Genomic DNA, 20032 nt, shown 5'->3' on the forward strand with positions numbered 1-20032 from the left:
ACTTCAGGCGTGCTGTAAAAACATACCTCTTCAGGGAGGCATACCACATCTCCTAAACCAAACCCCTCTGTATGCCGCTTGATAACATGCTCCCTGACCTACTGACTGCAATCTCTGCTAGCCATCATAAACCGATCCTGCAGTCATACTGTTTCTGCAGTCACAGGGCTAAATGTCTGACCATTGTCTATGTGTATAGCTTCCCTCACTCTCCACCTCACCATACCGTGCACATCTCCAGCCCCTTTACCTTCTATATCACCCCATTACCTGTAGTATGTAAGCTCGTTGGAGCCGGACCCTCACCCCTATTGTTTCCATCAACTGATTACTATGTAACCGTGGTTCTGTAATGTTTGTACTTTTGTCTTTCTGTATCCCCCCCCCAGACTATGTAAACGCTGAGGAATATGTTGTTGCTATACAAATAAAGATTATTCTATTTGAACACCCCTTTATTGCATATGTGAATGTTAGTACTAATCGTACTTGTATTTTCTGTTTCACCCAGACACTGTGCACCAAGTTGCTGCCAAGTGAATGCGGAGGAGTAGCTCCACAGCCCCCAGCTGAGAGGTGAGATCGCCCACAACCTCTGGTTCCCATGCTTGGGACTTATTAGAGCGTGCCTGTATTTTCCCATTGATAAAACCTTGTAGAGGATCAGGCAGCTGTATTGTGTTTATTTGGGAAATTCGGTTTTGTTTTCCTGAATTTAGTTACTTTTTCTCCCCATCCCGCATCTAGCGCGCACCTGGCGCCCGGCCACGCTCCATCCCTCCGGAGTGCTCTTCCTAGCAACTCCATCATTTTTCATGTTTCGGGTGCATTTCTTCTTGGCATAAACATGTTTCAAGAGCAAACGGTATTCCGGTCCCAAGGGAGATAACTTACTTGTTCAGAGAGTAGTTAGAGCTCTTAATGTAATCGTCTGAAAATTAGTATAAGCACAGCTAGCGAGCCGGAACGTTATTGAGACTTTTAGTAGTGTAGGTGAAATGCTGAATGTAGTGTGACATGAAATGCTTAGATGTCCTCCCTCTATAATGGGAGCTCCGCCGCGATCGCATCCAGCAAGTAAACATCTTTAGCAGACACGGGAACAATAGAGTACGGCAGATTTACATTTCTTTAACACTTGTAGTCGTTCTTGAAGATGATCGAGATAGCTGCAATGTAGCTTGCAACCGCGTCCTTAGGAAGACAGGAAAGGGTCGCTGCAATGTGCCGTGTTCTGCCAAGACAGCTTGGTTCCGGTTCACGGAGCATCGCCTTGTATCACCTGGTACGCTTCCGTCTCTGCCGCTCATACATGGGTTTTCTGTTGATTTCCTTATTCGCGGTTGAGGGAGTGGGGGGGGGGGGGGGACATCCTCGGTGGACTTGGTTTCAGCATCTGGATAGTTTATCATAAATCCTAGCTGTCTGCTAAGTGATTTTGTATGGCTAGCTGGAATAAATTTTATGAGCGGACTTGATGATAAAAAGCGGCTACTGACGAAAAACCGGTGTGTGTATATCTCTCAGCCCGATCCTCTGTAGAAAGGTTGTATTTTCTCTTAGGTAAACATCGCTTCCAGCCTGCTCTTAATACACAGTAGATCTATGACAGTATTGGTTTTTCTCCCGTTTCTGAAACCCATGGAAAGCACATTAAGCATATCACGGAGCTTTTCTATAACCAAGCTTAGATTGTATTAGAGGTACAAAAGCAACCTCTGTTAGGATATGTTGGCATAATCCGTATCGTCTCCTTATCTAGCTCGCTTTAAAAAAAGTCTTGTGTGTATTAGATTGCAGTGTGACATCTCTACAATATCCTTCTGCACATCTACTGCGTTATGTGGGCTGGAGACATTACGTCCACAGAAGGCGTCTTTCCCTAAAGTTAACGTCTTGTCATACCCATATGGCTGCATTTACAATGAAACCATTGCTAGCATTGTCCAGTAATCGCCTTCCGCAGTGGAAGCGTGGATTCGCACGCGACAGATTTGGTTGCAGAATTTTCGGTAACTGTAAAGCTGTTCCAGCGGAAATATTCAGTCAGAAACGGCGCAGATGGTCCATGGTTCTTCAACGGGTTGTCCTGCAATAGGTTGGTGCAGCCAGTTGAAAGCCACTCTAGGAAGAGAGACTGAAGGGATGGTGGCGCAGCCTAACCCGCTCTTTGCTACAGGCTCCTCGGCACTCCTCTCTGACTTCTATGCTCAGTGTAGTGTTGAGCTCCGTCATAGTCTGCGGCCCCAACCAGTCTGCATGATTTCTCCCATCTAGGATAGGTTTTCACAGGATGTACGTTCAGCAGTCATTTTGTACCTTTTTCAGACAATACCTTTAACCCATTTAGGACCAGGCACTGTAAATTTACGGCACCTGGTCCTGGGCTTAAAGCCTAGCCGATAGTAAAATTACGGCGAGGCTTTAAGCCTCCTGCTCTGCAATCAGCGGCAGGACGGGCTGTCAGCTGTTAGTCACAGCTGATAACCCGGAGGAGAAGGCAGGAGGGTTTTTTAACCCTTTCTGCCTTTTCCTTCCCTGAGTACACAGCGCTCATAGAGTACTGTGTACTCCAAAAGTGGAACTCCCCCCCCCCCCCCCCCCCCCCCGGGCTCCCGTAGTGGTCATGTGACAACTCCCTGCTATATGACCCTGCTGGAGGGTCATACTAGACCCTGGCCAGCTCTGCCAGTGACTAATATCACAGGGGATGTTTCCCCCTGTAACTGGGGCTCCTATGGATGTTCCAGCTACAGTGGGAAAGTGTCAAATAAAAAACAAACAAACATGTGAACCTCCCCCAGGAGGTCTTACATGATGTCATGGGGGACATAGATAGTAAAAAATATAATTACATACATAAGTAAAACAAAAGAACAGAATAAAACAACAATACATAAGAAAGAAAATAACCCCAAACCGCCGCTATAAGCGCCCTGTAATCCTAAACCATACATATTATTATATATCAAAACGTCCGAAACAAAATGAGGAACCCATTCCCATACTTTATTTTAGCGTAAATATACTAATTTAGAAAAAATAAGCTTTTTACCCTTAATAAAACTAAAAAACAGGAAAAAAGTCAGTGGGAAGGATATTTTAAAAATAGCCCTATATAGCCCCTAAAAAACTCAGCAAAAATAATTTTGATGGCTAAAGGAAAAAAAAATAGGGCAGTTAAACCGACAGATGGGTAAAATCCCTAAGTGTCTGGTTCTTAAGGGGTTAAATGAGACAGTCTGTCCTGGGAGGATCAGCCCATCCGTCCATTAGTCACATGGGAAGAAGTTGGACATCGACATACCATATCTGCTAGTTTGCTTAGGCAGGAAATGCACCCAGCAATCTGTTCCATGTTTGGGAATGGGGTTGTTTTGGTACAAGAACATGGATTATAAGCAGCATTTAGATTAGTGGAACAGTGACAAATGTCAAAATTGAATTGTCTATGGGTATTCCTAAATAGAAGCCCTACTAACCCTCACTTGCTCAGTGCATGTAAATTAACAGGCTAGTGCTATGGTGTGTGTGCGTGAAGCCTGTTATTTTACATCCTGTCTGTGTAGGCATAATATAGGGTATCAGTTTTGCCAGGATTTTCTTGTCTTTTTTGCATCTTTGTAGGCTACGGCTCACGTATTTTGGCCATGTAATGCGAGCAGAGTCACTAGGAAATCACGAACAGATCAGTGGCATAAGACGTCCTGGCCGCCAAAGGACACAATGGCTGATACTGGCAAAGCAGATACTGGCATGGATATCACACAACTGAAAGAAGCAGTGCAAAACCAAAAAGGTGGGAGGGAGCTCGCCTTTAGGGTCGCCGAGGGTCGTGAACCACTAAACGGCTAACAACAATATCAAAGTGTAACATTTTGTAAAAACCCCAAAAAAGTCATTTGTAGCTAAAAAGTCTGGCTCTGGCAGAAGCCAAGATGCCATCATCTCCTAAAAATAACAGGCCTAGATGTGCAGAGGTCCTACATGCCTCCCATGTCCATACACATACAGTACTGCCACATATTCACCAGTACTGCAGTAAATAGACCTAAAATCTGTGTCTTGTTATAAATTCTAATTTTATTGCAAAACCTAGCATGAATGTTAGGAGCACAAGAGTATGTTTAATAAGTATGGCATTTAAAGGGAAAGGGCGATACTAGGACTTATTGAAGCATGAGGCACCTTTTGAAGACAGATATTACATTTAGGTTGACCAAACCCACCGATTTCAGAGCCAGCCAACCATCATTTCCGTGTGAGGTTAAGGCCGGGGTCACATGAGTGTATTCTGGCAGCGTGCAGGCTGTAAGAGATACACACGCAGCCATTTGCAATAACATTGCTTATTGGCTGCGTGCGCCCATAGCCAAGTACTATCTTGGCGTGTGCGCACATGTAATGCGTCCCACAATAGAATATGCTGCGATTTATTTTGCACACATATTTCAAGCAAGCCGTGTGAACAACAATATGGCCGCCTGTGGCAGATTGGTACAGTGTATTACGTGCGCAAGACCTGCACATAATACACTCGCGTGAGCCCCAGCCTAAACGTTTTTCTCAACAGGAAAAAGTAGGATTAGGTACGGTAAATTTAATTGCCCGACCCTCTTTTTAAAGGCGATAAGCCACCACCTGAGGAGTCTTGGTAAATCAGGATGAATAGCTGCTGGCCGACACCTTCATGGCCTGATTAGATGCAGGGAGATTACATGTGTAACTGCTGGTCTTCTCAGGTAGAAAGAAAGACAAACCCATAAATGCGACATATACACTTATCTTCTCTTTAAGCCTTTGCAATCCAATTTTGGATTCAGGGTTTCCTAGGGGGCTTTCTCTTTCTGCCATTATACAATGGCACCATCTGCTGGCTAGAGCCAGTACTACAGTATGGGACATGTTAGAGAGGTCCCCGATCACAAAGCGGCCAGTAATTTACAGTACGAATACCCTGCCGGACGTCTTCCGACATCGAAGCTGTACAGCCTTCAATCAGAATGTCTTTAGATGTCAGACAGTGGATTGGAAAGGGTTAATGGTAAGATAGCATGAAGAAACGTTCTGCATCACCTCCCTTTTGGAGGCGTCTGGAAGGTTGTACAGAAGGAGGCATGATAGGAACACTCCGTAGTCTTTCATCCTGCCGGCACTTGCAGTTTGCCCACCTTCCTTTGTACATAGAAGAGGAAAAAGACGGAGGGCGCTATATGTAGGGCTGTTTGATTATGGTGCTATAACCTAACTCTATGCATGTTGGGTTGTGACATACACTGTACAGACCAGATAGTATGGAGTGCTAGACTTCAGCCAACCACGATCCTCCTCCGGTGGAAGAACTCCATGACCAGTAATGTGATATGATAAGGAGGATTGTAGTGGATGCCGGCACTGTCCTCAAGATGAGTACTTCAATCGGGTAAAAATGCTGCTTTTGAAGTAGCTACTGCATATTCCCTTACTGCCGGAGCCGCACGCTGACTTCTATCACAGTAATGCAACGGAGGGCAGGAGGGCACATGTTACATAATTCTGGTAGAACTCTGCATGTGCCTCCAGCTGTAAGGGAATTTTCAATAGTCTCTTCAAAAGCAGCATTTTTACCCTACTGAAGTACTCTTCTTGATGATGGTGCTGACATCCATTGCGATCCACTTGTCACACCCCTCCCTACCTTATGTACACAAAATCGGGAAGTAAAACTTTTCGGCTTGTTTTCTGACTCCAGATAAAGATGTTGGATCCTGGGCTTTAATATAATACCAAAAGCTTTAATTTGGGATGTATTACATACCTTCCTAGACCGTGAAGGGGTTAATCTATTTAGAACAGAACTCCTCTCTTAATTGTGGGTATAGTAACTTCTAAAATTCACACATGTTAACACAAATTTTAAACCCTACACCGTTGAGTGTGTCTTGTGGGTTTGTCAGCAAGTCTGTATTTAACAGATACCGTACATTATGCAGTGAGGGAGCCCAACTGATCGTGACACCAAGGCTGAGCGTGTCGGACCTCGGCATCACTGTTACTCCACTGCCCAGCCCAAGTGCCAGTCTGCCTGCTTTTAGGGCCAGCTTCATTTGCCTGCACCCAGCAGACCCCACTGGTAGCTGTTGATCACTCTCGCCAAGCTTCATGATTACCTGGGCCAACCCAAATTGGTGGCACCTACCACACAGCATGTGTTCCCCCCCCCCCCCCCCCCCTATTGGCAAGCCACCCAACCATAAAGCTTAGTGGTATGTTCACTTTGAGCTGTAAACCACTACTACTGAGCGTGTAAGTGCTGTGATCCTGCCACCTACTTTATTTGCCCCCACTTACAAAAGCCATTTGAGCTACTTATCCAGGGCTTCTTGCATAGTGCTGTAGAAGTTGGCTCTATGTCTCATAACTGTACACCATCACTCCTGCCCCAGGCTCTGGCCAAACGCCATCTTTCCACAAAACTTGTAAGGCCCTATTGACTTTCCTTCCACCATTAGGAACACTCCATTATGCCAATTCACACCTCCCCAGTTTAATCCCAAGCTACCTACATTGCATCCTAAGGCCTTCTTGCTTGCAATCCATACTAGCTGTTGCGGGGGAATGTCATTTCTCCGACATGCCAAATTAAGGCAACTGATATTTGTCTGCCAGTGCACCTTGGCATCCTTCCTTCACAACTGCATCTCATATGATGTCTTTTTCTTGTCTCTGTGTTGACCAGTACACATAAGAATTTGTACCCAGACATCTTTTATCTCTGTGAACAAAAAAGTATTACAAAAAATTCAGTTACACTCAGAAATGAGTCCTCTACCCCTTTGACTTCCATTTGCCAAGCCACATTGCTTTCTCCTCCACAGCTGCCTTTAACGCCTGCCCGCTTGCACACAAGGGTAATGCAGTTTATCGGGTGGCCCCAATTCAAGCGCTCCCCGTCTTAACAGTGTAAGAAACTGAAAACCCCATATTGCGCTCTTGTTCCGGGCCTACCACCCCCTCCCCTTTCTCAGCTGCAGGTAATTCCTAGAAATGTTCAAGGGACTCCTAAGTCTCCTCCTTTCCTGACTACTATGGCTTGGGCATCTCTCCCCATTTGATTGGTTTTGAATCTCAGTATATCACACGATCCTTTTCAAACGGCGCATTTCTGACACGTAGTTCGCATCAGACCCGCGTCTAAGTGTCCCATGCATTTGAATGGGAATCTATGCCATAGTCCAGTGTTTCCCAACCTTTTCAGCCTTTGGGGCACCCCCGGGAAAAAGTTTTTACGGCGCAGCACCCCTACCAAAAGGGGGTGTGGTTAGGGGTGTGGCTGTTGTGTGGTCAGGGGCGTGGATAGGGTGTGGCTTATTACGACATGATTTTTACCTCCATCATTATAAAAAGGACAGGGCTGTTTAAAAAAACACACAGGGAAGAGCGCTGGATGGGCTATAGATATACATTATATTTAAAATTAACATGCTGCAGAATTAAATCCCGCACCTCATGTCAGTGTCCACATGGGTTTGGTGCAGATTATTTCCACACCGCATGGATGATTTTCAAAATCTCATCCAGCTACAGCTACTATGGATTCCACAACTAATCCGCCCCCTGTAGTAATTGTCTCCCACCCACATTGGTGGCCCCACTAGTAATGGTGACCCCCTATATTGCTGGCACCGGTAGTAATGGCAACCCCCTATATTAGTGGCCCCTGCAGTAACAGGCAACCCCCCTATTGCGGCCCCTGCAGTAACAGGCGCCCCCCCCCCCCTATTGCAGCCCCTGCAGTAACAGGCGACCCCCCCCCCCCTATTGCGGCCCCGGCAGTAACGGGGGCGACCCCCCCCCCCCCCCCATTGCGGCCCCGGCAGTAACAGGCGACCCCCCCCCCCCTATTGCGGCCCCGGCAGTAGCAGGCGACCCCCCCCCCCCCCCTATTGCGGCCCCGGCAGTAGCAGGCGACCCCCCCCCCCCCTATTGCGGCCTCGGCAGTAACAGGCGACACCCCCCCCCCCCCCCCCCTATTGCGGCCCCGGCAGTAACAGGCGGAAACACCCCCCCCCCCATTGCGTCCCCGGCAGTAACAGGCGCCCCCCCCCCCTTATTACGGCCCCGGCAGTAACAGGCGACCCCCCCCCCCCCCCCCCCTATTGCAGCCCCGGCAGTAACAGGCGACCCCCCCCCCCCCCCCTATTGCGGCCCCGGCAGTAACAGGCGACCCCCCCCCCCCCCTATTGCGGCCCCGGCAGTAACAGGCGACCCCCCCCCCCCCATTGCGGCCCCGGCAGTAACAGGCGACCCCCCCCTATTGCAGCCCCGGCAGTAACAGGCGACCCCCCCCCCCCCCCCCTATTGCAGCCCCGGCAGTAACAGGCGACCCCCCCCCCCCCCCCCCCTATTGCAGCCCCGGCAGTAACAGGCGACCCCCCCCCCCCCCCTATTGCGGCCCCGGCAGTAACAGGCGACCCCCCCCCCCCCCCTATTGCGGCCCCGGCAGTAACAGGCGACCCCCCCCCCCCCATTGCGGCCCCGGCAGTAACAGGCGACCCCCCCCTATTGCGGCCTCGGCAGTAACAGGCGACCCCCCCCCCCCCCCCCCCATTGCGGCCCCGGCAGTAACAGGCGACACCCCCCCCCCCCTATTGCGGCCCCGGCAGTAACAGGCGACGAACCCCCCCCCCCCCCCCCCCCCTATTGCGGCCCCGGCAGTAACAGGCGACGACCCCCCCCCCTATTGCGGCCCCGGCAGTAACGGGCGACCCCCCCCCCCCCCTATTGCGGCCCCGGCAGTAACAGGCGACCCCCCCCCCCCCCTATTGCGGCCCCGGCAGTAACAGGGCCCCCCCCCCCCTATTGCGGCCCCGGCAGTAACAGGGCCCCCCCCCCCCCTATTGCGGCCCCGGCAGTAACAGGGCCCCCCCCCCCTATTGCGGCCCCGGCAGTAACAGGGCGCCCCCCCCCCCCCTATTGCGGCCCCGGCAGTAACAGGCGACACCCCCCCCCTATTGCGGCCCCGGCAGTAACAGGCGCCCCCCCCCCCTATTGCGGCCCCGGCAGTAACAGGCAACACCCCCCCCCCCCCCCCCCCCATTGCGGCCCCGGCAGTAACAGGCGCCCCCCCCCCTATTGCGGCCCCGGCAGTAACAGGCGACACACCCCCCCCCCCCCATTGCGGCCCCGGCAGTAACAGGCGCCCCCCCCTATTGCGGCCCCGGCAGTAACAGGCGCCCCCCCCCCATTGCGGCCTCGGCAGTATCAGGCGACCCTCCCCCCCCCCTATTGCGGCCCCGGCAGTAACAGGTGACCCCCCCCCCCTATTTCGGCCCCGGCAGTAACAGGCGACCCCCTATTGCGGCCCCGGCAGTAACAGGCGACCCCCCCCCCCCCCCCCTTTGCGGCCCCAATCCAATTTTGGATTCAGGGTTTCCTACAAGGCTTTTTTTCTTTTTGCTGTTCTACAATGGTGCCATCTGCTGGCTAAAGCCAGTGTGTGTGCGCCAGAGAGGCTCCGACAGTGGAGTGGCTGGCAACCGACGGTAAAAATACCCTGCCGGACGTCTTTTGACATTGGAGCTGTACATGCTTCAATCAGAATGTAGGAAGGCGTCAGACAGAGGATTAGAAAGGGTTAACCTCGTTTCCATTGAAATCCGCAGTGGATTTTTCCAAGGCAGATACCCATGTGAACATACCCTAATAAATCCTATCCAGGCGTTATTACTACGTCGGGTGTATCTTGTCCTTTTTATAATGATTGATAAGGAGCCTTACACTTGCAGCAGGACCCCGGGCACCTATCAGAAGCTGTGCTTTCAGGAGGGACGGGGAGTAAGATTTTGTGTGTACAGTTATCACAGAAAGGGGTCAAATTAAGACAAGTAAATGACAAGTCCAATTTCTGCTTTATTTGGTTGTTGCTGTATCCTAGATGAATCTAGTGAAAAGCTTCAATTTATTTGCCTCTTGCAGTGATGTTTTTCCAAGCACTGCGAGGAATGACAGACACCTTTTGGAGCCCACGGAGATCACCCAGGAAGAAGAGATGACAATCTGCCCAGGTATGGGGAAATAACAAATAATTATATTCTGCTTTCCAGATCACTGAGGCGATGCTGTAGCAATGTCCAGGGAGGTGCGTGTATTGTACAGGAAAACTTGCATCATTAATACACTGTAATACCTGTAGGAATGAACGTATAGAGATGATCCGCTTATAGGAGCTGGAAGGTTGCTTTCACACATGATTCTACCGCAATGCAGTCTAAGGGTCATTTTTAGACGAACCGATTATCGATTCAACCAGCAGGTGACGTGATCACTCGCTCTCGAGCAGCTTTTTCTAGACTGGCGGATACATCGTTGGCTTGTTCTAATGAGAATCGTTCGGTCTTTCACATTCGCTGTATAAATGACTGAGAACGACTGAGCGAGCAATGCTTAAACGGACCCATAAGTGAACGAGCCAACGATGAATTTCGTGTCTGCCTAAAATCAACGACAGGAGAAAGCGGCCTACGCAGGACAGTAGTGGCCATAGTTATAGAGTGTCTTTGCCACCATTTCTGCTGCATTTTTCTATGATTTTCCACGGTTTTCGCAAAAAAAAAAATGGTCTGACCCTCCTACAGTATATATAAATACCCACTTAGCATGTTGAAATTAAAGTTTGGGAAATGCGCAGGTTTTTATAGCTGGATTTATGGCTAAATATATCTGCCATCAAGGAAACCTTGAAAAAGGTGCAATTTGGCGTTCTCATTACTGCTTTTTAATGGCCATATTCCCGGCCCCGCTGTGTTTATCTGCTTTGTATTATTATTGTGCATGTGAACAGCTGCTGCCACTATTGCAAACTCCAGGATACAATTTGCATGAATGCAGCAGGTCTGTGAATATGGCGGCAGTTGCCGAACTTCTGTACGGAAGACTCCCCAAGGCAGAATGTTTCAGATGTGTTGCTTTGTTTTATATTTACGGTATTATCTGTTTAGAAGATTTTGTCACAAGACCGAACATCATCCATGTATACTGGAGTTATATATATTGTACTTTTCTCAGAGTGACAACTAAAATCTAGTTTACAGCTATCATTGAGGCTTCATTAGCAGGATTCACAGTTTGTGCGCTAAATTAAGAGAGTAAATCTACAATGTTTGGGTATTCTTATAGGGGGGTAACACATCGCTAGCATATGCTATCATCTACTGATTGGTGTGCGTCTGGCTGTTGTGACCTCCACTGATTCTCTGGCTGAAGGAGCAGCAGTACCAGTCAAGCATTGCTGCCCTCCTTTCACAGTATTGATGCACCACACTGCTCATGTGAATGGACTATGTGGAAGTTCTCTTAACTTTTGGTGCTCACACCCACTCGCTGTGCAGGTCCCTTCATTCTAGTAATTGGCAGGAGTCCCACCATAGGTAAGATGCCAACCCATCATAATGTGATGGATTATCCTAGTATTATGGTACAACACTATAAAATGGTATACGTCCACAATTCAAATGAAGGTGACAATAGTGTCGTCTTTAAGCACTTTAAATGTTATTTAATGGTTCAGTCTAGCGGGGGGGGGGGGCGCTATTAAAACATGACCTTTATTTGGTGTGCATTAAAAATGAATGGTCAAAAGTGTCTAAAATGCCCATACAATAGTTAAAACAGCGATTGGACTATTTCCGGGTATCTCAGTCCTATACACGCATGCAGTCCCTCCAGCATGTATTCCTCTTCCATTTAACGGTGCCTTGAAGGGTGCGCCAAGGCTACAAATCTCTGCAGGTACAACTACAACCTCCACTACATGTTTTACTGTGGGTTCAGCTCATCAGGGAGATGTGGTGTAACTAGTAGCACAAGGTGTGGATAGGGCAGTGGAGTTCTTTGGACAATGGGTAGCCAGTAAAGGGTTTGTCAGAGGAGTAATAGAGGGAGAGGTGGATTAGTTGGGCAGTAGAGTTGACGATGGATTGTAGGGGCACAATGGTGTTGGATGGGAGGCCACAGAGAAGGCAGTAGTGTAGGTGGGAGATAAAGAGGGCATGCACTAGCATTTTTTTTGACTTGGGGTTCAGGAAATAGCGTACATAATAGGTCCTTGTCCCAGAAAACTTTTGTATTCCTCAACATGTAGCACATGCAAAATGAGGTCCACAAAAAGAGTCTGATCTGTAGTCATTAGCCCCCCAAGAAACTACTGCAGAGCATGCATTCTGCTGTGCTAGTCTTTCTGCTACATAGCTTGTGTGTGGGTGTGTGTGGGTGTGTGTGGGTGTGTGTGGGTGTGTGTGGGTGTGTGTAGGTGTGTGTGTGTGTGTGTGTGTGTGTGTGTGTGTGTGTGTGTGTGTGTGTGTGTGTGTAGGTGTAGAATAAGTCCAATATTCTGGATTTCCTAGTAGTCTAACATCTTGCAATCCCGAGGGTATGAATGTTCCTCTATTCCTACTCTGCATATTGTTGCATGTGTTAGAGCAGTAGCTTCAGAGAATCAGGTATTCAGCTAATTTGAAGAGCCTGCTGAGATTAGTAAAAAGCATAGGCACTACAACAATAGAGACACTCACACCATGGGTTCTAGCAGTGCGAACCATTCCACTTAGCATTTCAATAAATAGATAGGACGTGCCATTCGCTATATCATTACACTGTTTTAATAGCTCTCTTTGAGGCACACCTCGAACAAATAGCTTAATATTTGATGGACAAATCGCTGTAGATTTTAGAAGCCTGTGTGTTTTTCGTATTGATGCCCCAAAATATTAGGCTCTAGCATGTGTGTTTTAAAAAAGATATTATTTTTGCTGTATGAGGGTCATGTTGGGTTATGTTCATATTGGCGTCATAGCTTCCATTTATAACAGGAGCCACGACGCTCTGATGATCTGTCATGGAATGAAACTGAATGACCAGTAATAGCCATCATTAATGTATATTGGGACTTCGCCCAGGTTTCCATTATTTCGGTGGCAGAGGGTATATGAATAGAAGCTTAGGGTAACATAGTGGTGTTTTATTTAACTTTCTAGTTTTCTAATATTTATGCTGACATTTCTGAATTTGGTATTTAACATAGGAACTTTGAAGTGTTAGCCCCACTGGAGCTAGGAACTAATGGTAATGATGGTAATCTCTGTACGGGCGCTGCTGAATATGTTGGTGATTATAGGCTATGCCAAATGGAGAGGACAAATACCAGGTTCTAACATCAGTGATGTGAGATGTTCAGAGAAAGCAGGTCGCCAGCAGCACAAATTGTATATCCCTCCAAGGGCTGGGCATAGATTATGCAGTAGCCAAAGAAACAGGTGAATGGATCCTTATCACCAAAATCACATGCAGCAATGAAAGAAGACTTCGGCAGCATCCAGGGTGCAAATTGATATGCAAAGTTTTATTCCCCCATCACAGAAAAACAGGCAACGTTTCGGCCATGTTGGCCTTTGTCAAGCTCACAATGAGCCTGACAAGTGAGCTTGACAAAGGCCAACATGGCCGAAACGTTGCCTGTTTTTCTGTGATGGGGGAATAAAACTTTGGATATCAATTTGCACCCTGGATGCTGCCGAAGTCTTTTTTCATTGCTGCAAGTGATGAGATGTTTGTGTAGTTGTGCTATAAGGTAGTAGGTTGTAATTTAACATGATGTACTGCCCCTTGGGGTTTACGTTAATGGCTATTCATACTTTTAGATATCTTCTCTTGTGCCTGTGAAAGAGTGATTTTCTTAATTAATTGGGTAAAGAAAGGTATGATTGAACATAGCATGATCTAACAGTATTGGCAGAGAACATAACTTCATAGTAAGCATGTAGTAATTTTAAGTACTTATTATTAAACCTTCTATACCCTACAGAAACGCAGCCAAGTCCAGCTAAGCAGGAGGAATCTGACAAGGAGGATCAAACTGATGTAATGGAGATCGCCCCAGAGCCACAGGTAACTGATGGGAAGTAGATAAAATCTGACCAGAGACCTCTGACCATTACAGACTATTCTGTGAATATGCCATAAGAATCTCAGATGGGTGCCTGCTTGCTCAACTCTTTCTCAACTCCTATAGGTTTGAAGGAAGAAAAAGGTTTTTCTGTTCAACCTCTCCATTTAACTTGCGGCTATTTTGGCCAGTAGAATCCCATTTGATTATCTAGCACCTTTGATAATTATTCATGCCATTGTAAAGCTGCTTCCTGACCTCTAAGCTAGCATGTTGCTTCGAATGGAAGAAATTATAAAAAATTTAAAATGCTTTATAAATTTCCCACTTGATCTTTATTAGAGATGAGCGAGCGTACTCGGAAAAGCACTACTCGCTCGAGTAATTTGCTTTATCCGAGTATCGCTGTGCTCGTCCCTGAAGATTCGGGTGCCGCTGCGGCTGACAGGTGAGTCGCAGCGGAGAGCGGGCGGGAGAGAGTGAGAGAAAGATCTCCCCTCCGTTCCTCCCCGCTCTCCCCTGCAGCTCCCCGCTCCGTGCCGGCACCCGAATCTTCAGGGACGAGCACAGCGATACTCGGATAAAGCAAATTACTCGAGCGAGTAGTGCTTTTCCGAGTACGCTCGCTCATCTCTAATCTTTATATATTATTTTTCAATGAAGTTGTTTTTAGTATTGATAAAAAAAGATCTCATCGAGGCAAGATTTTGAAGAGAACATATCATATATATTCATGTTCAGTTTTTTTAACTAAACATAAGTATATAGTAGACAAATGTGTTTTATTTTTATGTTGTAGCAATTTTTGAATATTTGCTGCCATATTTGAGGCACACGCTTATAGCAGGTGTCATGTATGAAAAATTATGGGTCTACAGGCACTTTTCTGTCCATTAAGTCTCCAGGAAGAGATGGCTTACAAACCTTTCCTATAGGCCTGGGAGTGATGAGGAAGATGTACACAAAAACGTATATATGTGTTTAGAGTTACTATCCTGCCTTTTCAAGGCCTGTAGCAGTACAATAAAGCTGTTGTGTTTATTATATTGCCTACATGCCTAGTGATATGACACATCCTCTTACCTACATACACTACTGGTCAAAAGTTTTAGAACCCCTCGATTTTTTTTCAGTTATATTTGACATTAACACAGTTAAAGTCCAGCAAATAACAGGAAATGGTTCAAAACTGAATTTAAAATATTATGAAATTTTAGCCAGAAACGCAATAATAGTCTGAATTAATTATTTTACCAAAAGAAAAATATTACCAAAGGAAAATATTAAGGACAGCTGCTCTGTAGCACAGACATCAAATTATGGTTTGAAATTGGATGCAAACTATTCCTACAGGTGTCTCCACTTCTGTAGATTACTTTCAAACCCTCTGATTCTATATAACCAGTGTTGAAACAGACTGCATTACAATACCCTCTAGGGCAGGATTTGGACCATTTTGCTTTTCAGGACAGAGCACATTGCCTTTTTCTTTCCATTATGAGAGCAATTAAGCAAAGACGAGAGACAGACAATTATAACCCTTAGAAGTGTAGGCCTGTCCTACAGAGAAATTGCCACGGAAACCAAGGCTGCAGGGAGTACAGTTTCCTATACTATCAAATGGCACTCGGAAACTGACAGGAAGAGATCTGGCAGACTGAGGACCACTACAAAATCAGATAACAAGTTATTGAGAGTCATCGGTTTGTGTGATCAGTGTCTCACAGCACAAAATCTTCAAGTACCGCTTAATGCAGCAAAAAATAAACAAGTGTCCATGTCAACTGTGAAGAGAAGACTCCTATCTGCAGGTTTGATAGGTAGAGTATCAGTAAGCCACTGCTAAGATCGCAAAACAAAAAAATAGACTTGCCTGGGCCAAGCAGCACTTCCATTGGACTACTGAAGAATAGTCATTCAATACCCTCTAGCTTACACCTAGTTGGTTAGAGGTTCATATTGCAGCAAGGCAATGATCCAAAACATATTTCTTGGTTATGTCAGAATTACTTAAGAAGACAAGGCGGCGGCTGTAGGCTCCAAAGAATGGGATGGCCTGTACAATCTCCAGACTTAAACCCCATTGACCTTGTTTGTGATGAACTGGACATAAGGTTAAAAGCAAAGCAACCTACAAGTGCAGCACATTTGTGGGAAGTTCTGCAACAAAGTTGGGAAGAAATTTCTGAACAATATCTGAATGCCGTTGTAGGAAGAATGCCTCAATTGTGTAAACTTGTTATATCTGGTAGAGGGGGCAACTTTGAAGAGTCACAAATCTGGATTTAATTTGGTGAACCAAAGTGAATCCATTATTTTTATTCATCTTAACTTGCTTGTTTGAAATGAAAACCTAGCACAGAGTACATTTGAGACATTGAACTGTAAATATTAATAAAAAGTGGAAATATTGAGGTGTTCTAAAACTTTTGACTGATAGTGTATCTAGAATTGAAGTCATAAGTTTACATACTTATGTTGAAGTAATTAAAACTCGTATCCACTGATTCCATGGTAACAAACTATAGTTTCAGTAAGTTGTTTCAGATCTCTACTTTATACTTGACACAAGCAGTTTTTCCAAATAAGTTTATAAACCAATCCTTTCATTTATAATTGACTAGATCAAAATTCCAGTGGGTCACACATTTACATACTCCAAGTTGACTTTAAATGGCTTGGAAAATTCTAGAAAATGATGTCAAGACGTTAGACTCTTCTGATGACTAATTGACATCATTTGAGATAATAGGAGCTGTACCTGTGGCAGTATTTTAAGGTCTACCTTCAAGGCCTAGTAACTTGCCTCCTTGCTTGATATCATCAGAAAAACCAAGGTAAACTGCTAAAGAGTCAGAAAAAGAATTATGGACCTCCACAAGTCTGGTACATCCTTGGGAGCAATTTCCAAATGCCTGAAAGTGCCATGGTCATCTGCTCAAATAATAGTATACAAGTTTAAACCCATGGTACTGTTCAGGAAGGAGACACATTCTGACTCCTAGAGATGAATGTATGAGTTCTTTGATGCAAAAAATTCAAATTTGTCGAAAAAACGGCAGCAAATCAACCTATGTATTGATTTCCTCCTGAATCTTAAGTATTTAGATCAACAATTAAACGTGTCCTGTGTCTGCATGACCTGAATGGCTGCTCAGCAATTTGCAACTGCATATAGGGACAAAGATTGTTTCTGGGAAATGTCCTCTGGTCTGATGAACGAAAACTGGACCCGTTTGGCCATAATGCCTATCGTTACATATGGATGAAAAAAGGGGAGGCTTGCAAACCAAAAAAAACTCCATCTCAACCGTGAAGCACAGGGGTGGCAGCATTCTGTTGTGGGGGTGCTTGGCTGTAGGAGGGACCGGTGCACTTTCAAAAATAGATGGCATTATAATGAGGAAGGAACATTATGTAGAGATATTAAGTAACATCTCAAAACATTAGCCAGGAAATTAAAACCTGGGCACAATAGATATTCTAAATGGACAGTGACTCTAAGCAATCTCTGACATCCAAAGTTGTGGCTAGATGGTGAAAGGACAACAAAGTGAAGGTAACAGAGTGGTCACCACAAAGCTCTGACCTCAGTCTCATAAACTATGGGCAGAACTGAAAAGACGTGTGTAAGCAAAGAGGCCTACAAATCTGACTCGGACACACAGGTTCTGTCAGGAGGAACAGACCTAAATTCCAGTTGTGAGACGCTTGTGGAAGGCTACCCAAAACCTTTATCACAAGTGAGACCATTAGAAGGCAATACTACCAGATAGTAACTACGTGTATGTAAATTTCTGAGCCACTGGGAATGTGATGAAAGGATTACAAGCTGAAGTAAATCCTTGTCTGTAGTAGTATTTTGACATTTCACATTCTTGAAATATAGTAGTGATTCCGACTGACCTAAGAGAGGGGGACTGTCGACTAGGGTTACATGTCAGAAACAGGGGAAAAATTGAGTTTTAATGACTGACTGTAGCTAAGGTGTATGCAAACTTATGAGTTCAGCTGTATCTGTCTGGATAGGTATATCGAGTTACTTCGTCGGGCAGCCTTTGTAAGGTATATCGGCACAAGAATGTATCGAATTTGTGTCTTTCATAAGCCACAGAACAGTAAACATTGGCCGCAGCATGTTCATTATAATTTTTTTCCCTGGCCGCAGCATGTTCATTATAATTTTTTTTCCGTTGTGGCCGTGCTCTTCTCCATGGGAGCGCTAGCCGCAACAGAAAAGCTTGCAGCTCAAGCTGCTCCAAATCCCGCGGCTAAGTGCCACGGGGTTTGAAGCAGCACTTTCCTTGCAGAAATCTCACGGTTTTTCGCTGCGGCCAAACGGCGAGATTTCTGGCATGTGAGAACCCAGGCTTAAAGTGCTTTAAAAAGGGGAAGAAAAAATGCTAAATTAGAATTGTACAGAAATCAAAAGCAAATAGGAAAATGCTTTTTTTCTGGAAAATCTTTCTTTCAAGGTCATGAAAACTGGTTATTTTTGTGTAAGTGAAGGAAGGAACTGTGCTGTTCTCCATTTAGTCATGGAAATGCAAGCTAATATAGCTTTTTAAAAATATATATATTTTTCGACAGTGTTTCCATGGTGACCACTTTGAAGACTTAGAAATAAAGCAGAGTTAATTCCTTAAAAAAAACTGGGGGTAAAGGTTTGCAGTTCCTCCTGGTTTCTTTCAAAATTGTTTCTCTTAGTATTTAGTCACCATTTTGCAAAGATGGTATGATGTGATTTGTTACAATTCGCATAGTGGAGAGCTCGCCACGAACAATAGGGGGCCCATTTACACGAAAAGATAATCTCTCAAAATTTGTTCCGATGAACGAAAATGAATAATAACCGATACATGTAAACGCGGGCATCGTGCACCTTTTGTTTGAACGATGATTTTAAAGTGAATTTAAAATCTATCACTCAGACATTGAGAAATAAAGTGTTTCTCAATAGAGACTGCATGCTGCTATCTCAACGGGAGACGGGAAACATTGCAATCTGCCAGCAGCTACGAGGAGAACAATGCAGCTGTTTGCACAGCTGGGTGTATGGTTAATCACATGCTGGGCTCTGCAAACAGCTCCTGGGGGCCCTTTTACATGCAAATGAGGATAACATGTTAATGGTTATTAACACTTGATGCAGATAGATCACAAAATCGTTCAATCTTTCACTCCTTTGAAAGATTATCTCTGCGTGTAAAAGGACCTTAAGAGTAAAATATCAGATTATTATCTGTGCATATCAAAGGGAATAGAACTAAGAGAATTAACCCTCTTTTAATTCACGACCCTATATATTCTAACCAAACATGTCAAAGATTGTCAATTTTGAAGGAGTAAATGCAGTATTTTCATCTATTTCGATTTTTCTTTTTGAGTGCATACTTTTTTTTCCTTATCTGTAGGTCAGGATGGTTTCTCCTTAGGACGAGAACATAGGAGGTGTGAGGAGACTTTTTTATAAAGGTCATCTATGCTCCTCTGGGAAATAAGCAAATGGCAAGATGGCACAATGCCAATGAGGCTTTGTTCCATCTTCCAGTTTTTTTCTTTTTATCTGTGAAACACCAAAGTAAGGGTCGTTTTAGGTTTAATATTTTTTAATTGAAATTTTTCAAATTTAACACATTCAAAATTAAAAGGGAGAAGAAAATAAATACAATGAGACGTCCGGTTTATAGCAGGTCGCGCAGGACTGCCGTACAAGCCTAAGAATTTTGAAAAGGCGGATGTCACCGCAATCAAATCTACAAAAACCTCTGTTAGAGTCCCTCCGGAGCGACCTTTGCGGCTGCATAGAGAATATTATAGCGTGGCATCGGACATAAGGGTCCTTTTAGACAATCCGATTATCGTTTGATTGAAGAAGTGACATCACTGCTAGCTCGTCTGCTCTCATGCAGCCTGTTTAGATATGCAGATACATGGTTGGCCCATTCAAAGGAGCATCATTCAGTCTTTGATACGTGCTGCATAAGCGACTAAGAGGGACTGAACGATCACTGTTTTAAGTGAATGAGCCAGCAATGATCGACGAAGTTCATCATTCGGTCTTTGGCTCGTGTGTAGACCGAATGATTTATCGTTCACGTTCACTGTTTT

General features: G+C 45.4%; 1 protein-coding gene across 6 annotated transcripts in view; it reads left to right on the forward strand.

Moving 5' to 3' along the window:
• UIMC1 (ubiquitin interaction motif containing 1) overlaps positions 1-20032 on the forward strand; it is a 96395-nt gene that overhangs the window by 51172 nt on the left and 25191 nt on the right. For all 6 annotated transcript variants that reach the window (XR_010790298.1, XM_066591329.1, XM_066591333.1 and 3 more), the window contains 3 exons: positions 512-576; positions 9958-10046; positions 13841-13923. Coding sequence is in view for 5 of the 6 variants with exons in the window: in XM_066591329.1 (XP_066447426.1) it covers positions 512-576; positions 9958-10046; positions 13841-13923 (237 nt within the window). In the remaining variant the exon portion in view is untranslated. The remainder of the gene's footprint in view (positions 1-511; positions 577-9957; positions 10047-13840; positions 13924-20032) is intronic.

Source organism: Eleutherodactylus coqui, chromosome 2 (genome assembly GCF_035609145.1).
Source record: "Eleutherodactylus coqui strain aEleCoq1 chromosome 2, aEleCoq1.hap1, whole genome shotgun sequence".
NCBI lineage: Eukaryota > Metazoa > Chordata > Amphibia > Anura > Eleutherodactylidae > Eleutherodactylus > Eleutherodactylus coqui.